At 34.3% G+C, this 13,867-nt stretch overlaps 2 protein-coding genes across 5 annotated transcripts in view; both read left to right on the top strand.

The window, feature by feature from the left end:
• The first annotated feature begins 1,095 nt into the window (after positions 1–1,095).
• On the top strand, positions 1,096–5,658 carry LOC113076595 (uncharacterized). The gene is made up of 4 exons (XM_026249284.1): positions 1,096–1,497; positions 1,636–1,731; positions 2,628–4,116; positions 5,540–5,658. Exons 1-4 carry the CDS (start codon positions 1,096–1,098, stop codon positions 5,656–5,658), a joined length of 2,106 nt encoding a protein of 701 aa, XP_026105069.1.
• Positions 5,659–6,251: 593 nt separating this feature from the next.
• Positions 6,252–13,867, top strand: part of LOC113076603 (solute carrier family 12 member 7-like) — a 53,425-nt gene continuing 45,809 nt past the window's right edge. For 2 of the 4 annotated variants that reach the window (XM_026249291.1, XM_026249290.1), the window contains exon 1: positions 6,252–6,453. In XM_026249291.1, the coding sequence (XP_026105076.1) occupies positions 6,297–6,453 (157 nt within the window). In that variant the 5' untranslated portion in view covers positions 6,252–6,296. The remainder of the gene's footprint in view (positions 6,454–13,867) is intronic. The other 2 variants (XM_026249294.1, XM_026249293.1) reach the window with 1 other exon arrangement.

Genomic DNA, 13,867 nt, shown 5'->3' with positions numbered 1-13,867 from the left:
TTTTATTTTTTTGCATCTGTTCTTATTTATAATAGCAACGCTGCTAAAATAAAATGTAAAAAGCTGTATTGTGATTATGAATCTAGTAATTAATAATAAGAAAAGATGGAGGACTTCACTTTTGACTTCAAATGGGTGATTTAATCATTTTTTGTCTGATTCCTACAAATCATTAATCATTTTCACCTTTTAATGGAGTATTAAATTTCCCCCTCATTTTTTTTTAATTCCTCACTGTGACTCATTTTGTCCGCACAAGTCACATTATTATCATGAGGAAGCACATGTGGATGCAGTAAATGACAACAACGCATGCACAATGTTTCAGATGGTAAAGCAAGTGTAAACACATTAATCAGAGATGGGTCACAACTGAAATATGTGTAAACAGACAGCCAAAAAAAAAACTGGATATAGGCAACAAATCAGAATTGGGCATCAAGACCTGCAGTGTAAATGAGGCCTAAGTCACCTATGCCATGGGCCGGTCAAGTAATACCTTATTAAAAGTTCAATGTCATTGTAATATTCCAGTATATTTGCTCGGTTGCAAAATGAACTGACAACAGCAGGCACATTTAAGATGGTTTCAGAGTTTCTCTTCCTTCTCAGGATGAGCTATTGTAGATTTAGGAGCTTTTTTAGTAATAAAATTATGAGAAACACATCGTCTACAGGTTTCTTGTAGATTTCCATGTTAGGAGCAACTTTCATGTGTTTTTTTTTTTTTTTTTTTCAGTGTTTGTGTGTGTGTGTGAATACAGCCCATATTGTTGTTCGTTTAACTGTTTCAACAGAACCACGTGATCAGAAACTCCACCTTCTTAGAAACCTTAAACCAGGAAGAGACTATTGTGTTATTTTCTCCTTTCTCTCATTTTCTCCTTTCTCTCATGACTCTGTTCTCTCTTGAGAAAAGTATAAGGAATCAGCGATCAGTGAGGAACAAAGAGAAAATCTTTCAACAAGCATTTATGAGAAATTTCTTAATGGACAGCAGATATTTGTGATTTTCATGATGAAATCTTTTTTAAACGATTGAATGGAAAGTGAAAGTAGCCTAAAGTTCAGACTACCGGAGCTAGAACAGAGAAAATGGCTTCTCTACATGTGCCTGCAGAAGAATTTACTTGTCCTGTGTGCTGTGAAATCTTCAAGACTCCTGTTCTTCTGTCATGTAGTCACAGTTTCTGTAAAGAGTGTCTTCATCAGTTCTGGAGAACCAAAGAACCTCAGGAGTGTCCTGTCTGTAGGAGAAGATCCTCAAAACTCGAACCTCCAGTTAGTCTTGCGTTACAAAATCTGTGTGAGTCGTTCCTGAAGGAGAGAAAAGAGAGCTGTTCATCAGGATCTGAGGAGATCTGCAGCTTACACAGTGAGAAACTCAAACTCTTCTGTGTGGAGGACAAACAGCCGGTGTGTGTGGAGTGTGTTACCTCACAACAACACGACACACACACATTCAGACCCATCAGTGAAGCTGTTCCATCACATAAGGTAAGTCAGGTTTATTTATGGAGAATAAAGCTTGTCATAAACATGCAAATTTATCAATACCAGTTTGCTTATATGTGTATTGTATTTATAATCATATTACAGAAATCTCTGTGTTCAATTTTTTTATTTAAATTCTAGGATGGAGACTATACACCACTGAAGTCCTCGCAAGAGAAACTTAAACACAAAGAAAGCATTAAAGGAGAGTTTGAGGAAACAGGACAACACATGCAGGTGAGACTTGATTCTTTTGACATATAAACAGATTGAATTAGATTTGTCTGATCTCATAATCCCATTTGCTAGAACTCAACTTCTGCATTCTGAACTTTAGCACATTTTTGAACAGGCAAACATGTCAAAAAACTGCATACATTTCTTACCTGAAAAAAAAAAAACTAAATTCTGTGACATAATAGTATTAAAAAAGTATACAACTCTGCCATTGAGTTTTGCCAGAAAAATGATGTAAAGTGAAAAAAAAGTGAAATTCAGCCAAGTAAGGTGACCCATACTCAGAATTCATGCTCTGCATTTAACCCATCCAAAGTGCACGTGTACACACACACACACACACACACACACACACACACACACACACACACACACACACACACACACACACACAGCAGTGGGCAGCCATTTATGCTGCAGTGCCCAGGGAGCAGTTGGGGGTTCGATGCATTGCTCAAGGGCACCTCAGTCATGGTATTGCCGGCCTGAGATTAAAATCCACAACCCTAGGGTTAGGAGACAAACTCTATAACCACTAGGCCACGACTTCCCCCAAATGTCTCGCATAGAGACAAGCAGAGTGATACAAATGTTGAAATGCCCTGTGCTTATACTGGTGAAATATCAGCACATCCTGGAAAGACTCTCTCAGCCAATCAGATTCAAGAAGAAGAGGGGTTAAAACTATAAAACACAAACCACTATAATTCAACAATTAGAAAATGACATTTAATATTTAAGAGGGAAATGACGAGTAATGGATAATGGGGCCTTTATTATTAGAGATGTTGGTGTTTATAATTTGATTATGATTTATAAACATAATATTGTTCATCGTTTCTAAATGTTCATCCATATTTTTTTTTTGTTGTTATCATGTATTGTTTTATATACAGAACAAAAATGATTTAATCAAGAAAAGCATCTTAATTGAAGATGGAAATCCTGCTCGATACCATCTGCAAACAAGGACAGACAATTTGAATCAATCTGAACCATATAGAAAAATTATCTTTGGGGAAAGAAACAAAAACAAACCTCATAAAATCATTCTGCTGGTGGGAGAAACAGGAACAGGAAAAACAACCCTGATCAATGTGATGATCAACTACGTGTTGTGTGTTCAGAGAGAAGACAAGGTTTGGTTTGAGATCACAGATGATCAGAGCGACCGAACACAAGCTCACAGTCAGACCTCCAGCATCACTGTTCATGAGTTTTATCCACAAGAGAGTCCAATCCATTTAACAATCATCGACACTCCAGGATATGGAAACACTGATGGAATCAATCATGATGAAGAGATCGCTGAGAGTTTGCACAGTTTAAGCAAATTTGATGACTGGGTTCATGAAATAGATGCAGTGTGTCTGGTGATTAATGCAACACAGAATCGTCTCTCTGACAGACAGATCTACATATTTGATGCTGTTCAGTCTTTATTTGGGAGAGATATTTCTGACAACATTGTGTTGCTCTTCACACACTCAGATGGAATGCATCCTAAAAATGCTCTGACGGCTGTTAAAGAAGCTAACATTAAGTGTGCAGTAAATGAGCAGAATGAGCCAGTGTTTTTCCTGTTTAACAATCGACAGTCAGAAGCTGCTGATGAAGAATATGAAACGATGAAAGGACATGCATGGAATCTCAGTTTCAGAGGAATGAAAGGATTATTTAAGTTTCTTCACACAAAATATCCCAAAAACCTGAAGAGGACTCAAGATGTGTTACAAGATCGAAAGCAGTTGGAGGCAAATATTTCTAATCTACAATCACGAGCTCAAACGATGGAACTAAAGCAGAATGAGCTGAAACAAACTCAAGAAGCTCTGGAGAAGTACAAGAAAGATGTTGAAGAAAACAAGAACTTTGAGTATGAAGTTGATGTGGTCTACAAAGAGAAGGTTGATATTGATCCTGCTGTAGCCAGTGTGGCGATGTGCTGCACCGTCTGTAAGGAGAACTGTCATTATCCAGGATGCTGGTGGGTCAGTAATCTCTCGTGGTGTGAAGTGATGAAAGATAATCACTGTACAGTGTGTACTAATAAATGCCACTACAGCAAACATGTCAAATCAGCACAAATATATGAAACAAAAACAAAGAAAGAGAAGAGGACATATGAGGAATTAAAGAAGCAATATGAAGACAAAATTGGAAGCAGCATGTCTTTGGTCAATTGTCTGGAAGACAAATTGCAAGAATTAGAGAATGAGAAAAAAAATCTGGTGATTGATGCTTTTGATTGTATTGAATCTCTGCAGAAGATCGCACTCAAGATTGATTCTGTGCTCACACTTTTGCACATTGATTTACTGATTGAGAAGCTGAAAGAAATAAATGAGCCTGAAAAGGCCAAAACACTGGAAAACATCAAGAAGAGTGCAGGAGAAAAACAAGGAGCAATTGCATACTTTAGATATTATTTAAAGAAAATAAACAAATAATGTCTCAGATACACAAACCCTGATGAATCTCTGAAAACAGGATCCTGAAAATGTTTCTGCTTCTTTTAAAAACAAGTCCTTTTATCAATGATATATTCAAGAATCTGTTTTTTTTTTTTCTGTCATCAGACTTGTACTGTATGTATATCATCCACTGTATGTGCGTTGAATTAACAGCATCTGCTAATTTAACTGATGTAAAATACTTTATGGACTTTCAGTGTTCACCTTTCCCCATAATCAGGGTTATTAATTTCATCATTCTGTTCAGGTGTGTGTCATTAGTCTCCTCATTTGTTTGTGTATTTAAGTTCCTCTCTTTCTGTTCATTATTGTCTGTTTTGGAGTCAACATTGTTTGTTAATTTGTGGATGTGCTGTTTGTTGCTCTTTGTGGATTAATATTTGGATGGTTTAACGAATACTTTCTACAGTCATCGTGCATTTTTGTTTGGTACAACAGTAATCTGGGACACTGTAATTCCTAGAATACAACACGAACTGACAACAGCATCATGTAAGTTTATACAGTAAGATGCAATTGAAAATGTAGAACATTATTTTGTAAAATAAACAAATATCCAGAATATTTCATTTAAAATGTACATGATATAATGGTCCCTGAGATTTTTAGTGAACGTTTTAACTGTATTAAACGCTGCCACTTAGAGAAGGAAAGCTCTTCTGGATGGTGTTCTTCTATGACATTTGTGGGATTTTATTGGTTTGTTGCTTTATGGTTTTTCTTAGAAATAATACAAAAATCTTGGAAAATATGCACTGAACTTGTGCAGAATATTCCTGTACAGAACAAAAAATTCTTGTCTGAACCAAACACGTCTCATCTCGTCTCAACTCAGTGTGTGTTGTGTGTCGGTCAGTGTTTGTGAATGATCCTGTCCTTTTTTGTTCATCTCCTAAAATAACCCACAGCAGCTGAAACAAAACCTGAAAGACTGAAACAGTAAATGCTGATGACTGAACTGATGAAAACATGACAATAAACATAATACACAGTATATGAGGGCACAAGACTAAACTGATTTGTGTGCAATTCAGATTTTGCAGGTAGAGGTGACTCGAATCAAACCAATGTTTAAGTGTCTGACCATTGATGAAAAAAAGCCTGTTTTCATGCAGATTATCCAGATATATTAGGCATCATCTTTTGTATGAAACTATTCATTCCTTCTCAAACAGACCCGTTATGCTGAGTTTTATCAAGTGTTGTTTGGGTTGTGTCTTTATTTCATGTGACAGTGTAGAAATAATCTTTCTCTGTGTGACTCAAATCCATCTGAGCCAGAATCTTCATTAAGAGCAGTTCTTCATCATGTTGTGTGTGAAGATCTTCTGCAGGTTTGGAAACTCCTCATGTGTTACTCATCTGTATCTGTGAGAAAACACACGACACTAAAGGGAAGCAGAAAGTGGATGATAATGAAGCCACAGACTCATGTGAATTTGAGTTTATATGAGACACGCAATTATATAAAACACCATAGAACATCAACAACAATAGATACAAATAAATAGTATAATAGTAAATAAATACATAATAGTAAATGAATAAATGATAGTTTAAAATAAAAATAAATAAGGCATTTATTAACTTTTTTTTGTTGTAGAATTCCTTAATTAAAATGGCTCGTTAAATTTCTGAAAAAATATATATATTTTTTTAAATAATGTAAATAAAATAAAATTATGCATTAGGGATTAATTAACATTATTAAAATATTATATTTGTAACTGCTAAAAAGTATACTAAATACATTTTAAATAATGTATATACTTTAAAACAAAGAATTTATGAACATTGTTAAAATAAATATTGTATAAAGTATGGTCACGTGAGTTTCATTGATGGTACTGAACACATCCGAGACAAAAAATCTGTTCTACATCTCATAGATCTGTTATTTATATGAAGCGCAGTAGAGCTCTCCGCCAATGAGCGCAACGCGTTCTGCACGGACGCGCCTCACACACTTTCGCGCCCGGGTGCGCGCACATTCATATACTGCCAGATTACCGGCGATGAATCACGGGCCTAGACCGTCTGATCCCTAAAGTTAATCAGACACCGGACAGGTCCGACCCATGGACGACCAACATGAGCGAGCGGTTTCTGGTCGTGCCGGTGGCGCGCGCAGAAGAGAGCGCGTTTGGAGACGAAGCGGACGGAGACTCTGTGTTTGACGCCGGTTCCGGTGAGGAGCGGCGGGGATCGGTGCCTATCCTCCGGTACAGTAGAGAACCCAACAAATACGGCGAGTTCATAGGTCAGAAAGTGTCGCTCTGAACGCTCGCGTCATCATTAACTAAGAGCCGCTATTTTGATAATAACAGGAGCGACGCGCGTCCAGAACTCCGTAGTTTTAATAGTGCGCAGTGTAAACAAGAAACTCATAATCCTTTTGGGGTTAATAAATTAAGTTACACACAAACTAGCGTTTGCGGAAAGATCGGTGCGCTTGAATTATTAGTGGATTAAATAGTTGCATACACTATAAAAATATATTATCTATTGCAGACGGGTTATTTTACGTACAGTAGATGTCTCTCAGGGGATTTTATTCTCTCGGGTCCGTTATCCAGCTAAAATGTATTTTTATTTTTTATCATTATTTATTATTATTTTTTTCTGAAACGTTTAGCATCAAATATTTTTTTCTTATTAATAAAATATTCAGGACACATTTTTTTTTAATCTAAAATGTAACAATGTGGTCTTCTTACCCTTATAAAAAATACCATGATTATCATAGTAACAGTTGCAGTCCTGGTAACTTTTTACCAATTTCCTTGAAATACAGAAATTAATTATATGTATTATATCATATGTAATACATTAATATAACTTTAACTATGGGAATTATTTTTTTTTTATTTTTCGCGGTTACCATGTTTTATTTATATATTTATTTATTTATTTATTTATTTATTAGGGTCTGTTAAATAACTTATGTAGGATTGAATATTTGACACTGTCTGTATTTTGCTGGTGACATATTTATATTTATACTTTTGTGTGTATTTGTATTAAATGCTGCTGTTTGAGTGCATTTACTTTACAATGAAAATAAGCACAGAAAGAGGGTTTATTGCATGACTTAGATCCTTATAATATAAAGCAGCATGTATTTGCTTAATCTTTATTATTCTTTTTTTCTTTTTTAGTCCTGACCTAAACCTGAGGTGATAGTGTTTTATGCAGCACAAGGCCCTTTTTGGTTTTACATGGCTGCCTGATTTCAGGGGCTTGTCTAGACGTGTCTTGGGACACTGTTCATGCTCAGCTGTCTTCATTAATTACCATGACACATCTGTTTGTTTCCTGGGTTAGAAATCTAGCAACCTACATCTGAAAACACTAACAAAACAATGATTTACCTGAGTGACTCTGGACTTTTATAGTCTCTCTTTGCTCTTTCATTTATTTAACAAGGTCTATGTTCAGGTGGAAGGATATATATTACCAAGTGCATTAATGTAATGCATTTTGTGTCTCTCTGATGTCTGATGTCGGTCTTTATCTCTAATAGATATGAAAGCTTGTAATTGGCCCTTCATTAAATGTAGGCCTTTTAAAACCACATTGTGTTTGATTATCTACTTTAGCACCAGTAACGCAGTCTATAAAGAAGTTTAAAGGAGTGCTATTGCGAGAGCTGATCTTCTGCTGAAGGTCTGAAGTACTTAAGAAAGTCCAGCTGATCCAGAGACAGCTCTTGAGGTGTAATGATTAAATATACTGCAAAGTTCAACATCTTGATTCAAAAGTTTCACTCTGTGTTAATCATATAAAGACAATGTTAGTACAGGACACTTTTGGTGATGTGCTTTCCAAAGCTTTCCAAAGCATTGAGCTGATCCTAACACGATCAGACCTACAGACGCATTAGTGACACATGAGTTTCATTTGTTGGCGTGTGAAGCACTTTGCCTTTGGAGAAGAGCACATAGGAGTTGTCTTCCAGATGGTTTGTCTGGGGAGCGTTGGATTGGGTTACACACTCATTATCAGAGAGTCAAGAACATCTCTGTTCATTAATGTGATGATTTCTGTTTGCTGTTTGTCTACAAAAGGTTTCTGTGCCCCAACATTTCCAGTTTCCAAAACAAAGTGTCTTCTGTTCTTCTAATATATAAACACAATACATGTCCTGCAGTGTTTCCTGGGCAGTGATAATTAGCTCTAGAGTTCAGGAGACATTTGTAATTTGAATCGCTCTAATTGGCATCATAAGATGACAATCATGTGATTTTGTGTTCTTGTTCAGATGGGTGTTTTGTTCATGCTTGCTCGGTTACAAACCCTGTTGACCTGCTTACCTACACAGCATTTTAAACACTGGCTTTTAGTCAGTGGTATTTTATGAATGCTTTACTACTAATTATTTGTTAAAAAATATATATATATATATATGTCTATGAGAGTAGAATGAGTAATAACCCTGCTTTTAACAAACCTTATTTAGGCCAAATTCTGAGACAGCTTCACCAGGCACTTGAATACAGCAATCCCAGAATGCACTGCAATGAATGCTCAATTTAATTACATACTTAGTATTTTATCCAATACTGGTAAATATCAGTAAAATTGTTAAAAGTAGACTACTTTACTCAATATGCACATTGTGGAAACTGTGAGTTGAATTAATCTTTATGCAAATTAGTATTACCCTTATGGAAAATAAGTTTATTCAAGTGTGCTGTTAGTATACTTCTTTTAAACTAAAAATAGGAAAGTATGCATTTAGTTTGAAATGAAATGGGCTTTATATGCTTCTCAAAAATATACTTAAATTGACATTTAAGTATACTTGACTTATACTTACAAAAAGTCTAAATGTATTTGAGCTATACTTGTGCTGCTAGAATCCGTGTTTTCATTATTATACAGTAGAGGGCGCTAGTACACATCTAGTGTAGTAGTGTAGCTAGTACGTAAAATGACCGATGAAGAGGTAATAATTACAGTCAATCTTTGGGGTGTTGATCAACTCCAGCTAGGTTTTGATTATCATTCTGAATCCAATTCACAGTCTTTTTTCAGCTTTTTGTTCAAAATGTTATTTCTTTCTTTCTTTCTTTTTTCAAGAAACTTACCCACATTAAAGTATTTAAAAAAGAATGCATGAAGATATAATAAAATGTTTTTGTTTACAAGCAGATTTCTTTGTTCGTTTGGATGTTATGTATGTTCAGATATTCATGTAACAAAATATATGCAAATTCAATCCTAAATAGGGACATAGTAGCATACTTAAAATATGATGCAAAGTTCACTAAAAGAGTATACTTGCAGTATAAAACTACTAAACTAGTACTTTACTGAGACTATACTTCAAAGTGTTCAAAGTATTTAATTAGTAAACTATCATTATACCAGTATACTATCTCAGGACAAACTACAAACATAGAGGTAAACTAGTTGTGTACTTAAAGTTTACTACTGTTATACTTAAAGGATACTTAAAAGTATACTTTTATATATTAGAAAGTTGTGCCAATTTAGTCCCAATGAGAACTGAAACAGTACACTTACAAGAATACTACTATTACACTAATATTTGTATACTTGCTACATAAAGTATACTGAAAAATATATTTGAACCTTACTTAAGTATACTTATAAAATAAACTTGAAGTACACTACATTTTGGTAGGGGTAGTTTTCCTGAGTGTTTTTCCATTGTTTTAGTGCAGACATGCTATAAGTGTAATCACTGCATGATTTATCTTGGGTGATCTGAGCTGATTATTCTGTGAGAAACAACCCAGACTCAAGCAGGACTCCTCTTCCTCAGTTTCATTCCCATCAGCCCCGTGCTAAAGAACAGTGTTGTTCTTGGCTCAGGACTCTAGTTCTTCATGTCATCACGCTCCGTCTCTCAAACATTGCTCAGGCGCTGAACGTATAAAGTGTCTCTTAATGATAATAAACTTTGTCAGTCAGAATCAGTTTGGTGCAATATCGGTGTTTGTGTTTTAGGGCACATTAACTTTTAAAGAAATATTTCACCTGTATGTATGAAATATATATGACTTGCTTTATTCCATAAAGCCCAAAAAGAGATATCAGGTAAACTGTTTTATACAACTGTGATGCATTATTGAATATGTGCATATTCTACAGAGGACTTGTGTGGCGAAGGAGGGGAGGAATATGTATATTTTTCTCATAGAAAACTATCCTATGACTTCAGAAGACTTGCAATATAATGCATAATTTAACCCAGACAGTCAGAGAACATTTACAGAAGGTTCTGTCAAAATGACTTCCTCCAGTAATGTTAATGGAAAGTTCGTTCACAGTTATCTGGGCTTTAAAATGTCTAGTGTAGCACAAACACATTACTTATCCAGCTTAACGTTTTTGCTGAAATGTTTTTAGATGGATGTTTGTCTAACATTTTTTTTTAACTTTGCAAGATACTTATTTCGGAGCATTCAGAGAACATTCAGAATACTATTCCCATGACTTGTGCAAAATGATCAAATTGAATGTTTACTTAATGTTTTCGCATAACTTTAACAGAACGTTGAAAGAACTTTGGCTGTCGTGGTTCTGTTAAAATTAAAAAACAAACATTCCTCCAGTAACATCAATATTCATTCAAAGTTATCTGGTCTAATGATGTTGACGTTAACAGAAAAGACATTATTCATACATTATTCCTTGAACTTTTTTTCTGAAATTGTTTTAAAGTTTGTTGTTTTTTTGTTTTTACATTGCTAACTATTTGTTTCAGAGAACATTCAAATAATGTTAGCAAAATTCTAAAATGGAATGTTCCCTAATGTTTTCTGTAACATTCCCATAAAGAAGAAACGTTTAAAACCTGGATGTTTGGAATGTTCTGAGAAATAAGATTTGAACTAAATTTGGTGTTTGAACTATGTGGTGTTTGTCGGACAGCTGAAGGAGAAACAGACGTCTGCTGTGATATCTGAGATGAGACAGAACGACTGAGCATCTGTCATCACCTGTTCACAGTCCTGCCAGTCTCCATCTGTTGACTGTAACGTGTTGAAAGTGGTTGATAGTAATTATTTAATACGTGCCGGATTTATTAGTGTAGATTCCTCGTGTGTCAGAAGAGCAATGGCGTGACATTTTCACATTCAAGTCCATTTTAGAAACAGAGACATGCGTTGGATGGAGGTGAAAATCTGCTGTAACAGACATAATCTGTGTGTGAATGTATAATTACAGTTAGTCTGAAGTTAGAGTTAGTCTGAGACTAGTGACCTAAACTAGTCAATGACTGATTTAGATGTCAGTTTAAGATAATCTTGTTTGCTTGACTTAATTTTGTAAATTGTGTAAGGTGTAAAACTGACCAACTAAATATGCATATTATTAAAAAAATGCATTTTGGGTAAATATTGTGCAAAATAAATGTTTGTAAATTTGTGTATAGTGAATTTTTCATCATTACTCGCATACTATTTTAGTGTCATTCATATACTATTATAGATTGTATTAATATTTTAAATTAGTTTTTATTTGTACATTTTCTATTTTCATTTTATTTTTGTCATTATTGTTATTTATATATATATATATATAGTCAATATTAGTTGAAGCATAACTAAGTTCTCCTTCAGTCTGTGTGTTTGCTGTACAAATGCAGCATGGAAATATTACTGCAGGTCTAAAGAATCTTTGTGTAAAACCTTGTCAACAAGTGGAAAGTTGGGTTTTGTAGATGCCACGATGCCAGGAACAGTTTCTCTGCATGCACTTTGTGGAGTAACTCTGTACTAATGTTTCGTTAGCATGATGTGTATGAATTAATCAATCTGACTGAGCTGTCAAATGTCAAACAAGCTCAGAAGTTCATATAGTAATGCTCTGAAACATGTTTAGATCTGGTTTGTCTAAGATCATCAGCAGGGGGCAGCACATTTCTTCCTGATGGTGACGTCACATAACAGCTTTAAATACTCCACACACTTGTTCTTCTTCCAGCTTTAACCAGCTAAAGTTTCTCACCTGTTGTGAATGAATGTTCAGATCACACAGAACTGTAACTTCTGATACATATAGTGAAAAAAACACATTTTACTATAATAAATGATTACAAAAAAAAAAAAATACTATGAAATACCTAAAACAGTACAATTTATGATATTTAATTATTTATTTACTCCCCATTTTGCACAGTTTATATACGTTTCTTCACACACATACACACACATATATATATATATATATATATATATATATATATATATATATATATATATATATATATATATATATATATTGTTATCTGCTGTGTGGGATGTTTTAACACCTCTTTCCGTTATTGTAGTTATATGTTGAATTAAATATTAAAGTAAGAGAAAAAAAGAGATAAAATAAAAATAGTTTAGGTAGTTTATGTAATTCTCTCTCTCTCTCTCTCTCTCTCTCTTTCTCTCTCTCTAACTAATAGAAACAAAAAATTAATAGTAAAGTTACTATAAAAACTATTCTAATTATTTAACATTTTAAATAGTTTCAATGCATGTTTTCGCATTAACACCTGCTTTGTTATAGCAGCATATGCAAAAAAAAAAAAAAAAAATTATATATAAATTATTTATTTATTTTTCGGTGCAAAAATGCCTAAAACATTGTCACCGAATCGGTTGACAATGTTGAGAATAATTGTGTTAGCCTGTGCATGTTTTGATCATTTATTTATGTATTGTTTTATGCGTCACTAAGGTTTTAGATGCGGTCCAGCCTTCAAAGAGCAGGAAATGAGATGTGGACAGAACAAATCCAGCTTCATAACTGAACTCAGCTGGACGTCTGAATCACACTGTTTCTGACCAGATCTGAGCTGTGAGACTACGGTTGATCTCTCTTGCCAGATTTGGGATTATCCAGCTGGAGGAAGTTAGTTTCCTTCCAAAAACTGAACGTCCTGTGCAGTAGTGTACTGCTCGCTGAATCCAAACACCCGCAGCTTTGGACGTTTTGCCATTTAAAGGTCATTGCACAGGTGGAACCGATTCATTACAGTGAATTCCTGACAGTTTAACACTTTCCTGCTGCTCTTTTCTCATTCCTGGAGAAGCCTAACAAGAACAGATGAGATGTTTGTCTGGACCCTAAATATTGCCATCTTTGGATTTGTGGTTTTAGTTGATTTCGTTGTAATTACTCTGGAGTATTTAATTCTAATTTGATATAAAATACCTTTAGTGCAAGTTAACTTTTTGTTCTGTTTTTATGTGTTTACGTCATGGCTATTTATGGCTATAGGAACACAAAATCTTTTCATATTATGTCATACTTTAATGATGCACTTTAATTTTCATACTAAAGCACATGCAAAATACTTCAATACTTCAGTGTTTTATTCAGTATTATGAATAAATGTAATATATTTTAAATGTGCTAAATTGCTACTTCGTCATTACAAATGTGTAAATACAATATATTCAAATACATGAAATAGGCTACAAGTTGCAATAGAAACGTAACATAAAAATATATTTGAGTAGTTACTATAAATGCTTGTCAGTAAATTCAGCTGTACGCTTTAACCATATTTTAAAGACAATTAAGAAAAATACATATAAGGATGTACTTAAGTAGGTCAAAAAAGCACTCTTAAGTTATATAAATGTAAACTGTAATTCATTTATTTGCAAATAAATAAATAAATAATTCATTTC

This window comes from Carassius auratus, unplaced genomic scaffold (assembly GCF_003368295.1).
Source record: "Carassius auratus strain Wakin unplaced genomic scaffold, ASM336829v1 scaf_tig00020786, whole genome shotgun sequence".
Classification (NCBI taxonomy): Eukaryota; Metazoa; Chordata; class Actinopteri; order Cypriniformes; family Cyprinidae; genus Carassius; species Carassius auratus.
The sequence above is the reverse complement of the archived record's forward strand: the minus strand, read 5'-3'. Positions and strand labels throughout refer to the sequence as shown.

Bases quoted from the DNA above. Each gene is read 5' to 3' on its own strand.
- LOC113076595 (XM_026249284.1), top strand. From the start codon at position 1,096: ATGGCTTCTCTACATGTGCCTGCAGAAGAATTTACTTGTCCTGTGTGC. The intron at 1,498-1,635 runs GTAAGTCAGGTT...TTTAAATTCTAG, and splicing joins AAGCTGTTCCATCACATAAG to GATGGAGACTATACACCACT. The intron at 1,732-2,627 runs GTGAGACTTGAT...TTTTATATACAG, and splicing joins AAACAGGACAACACATGCAG to AACAAAAATGATTTAATCAA.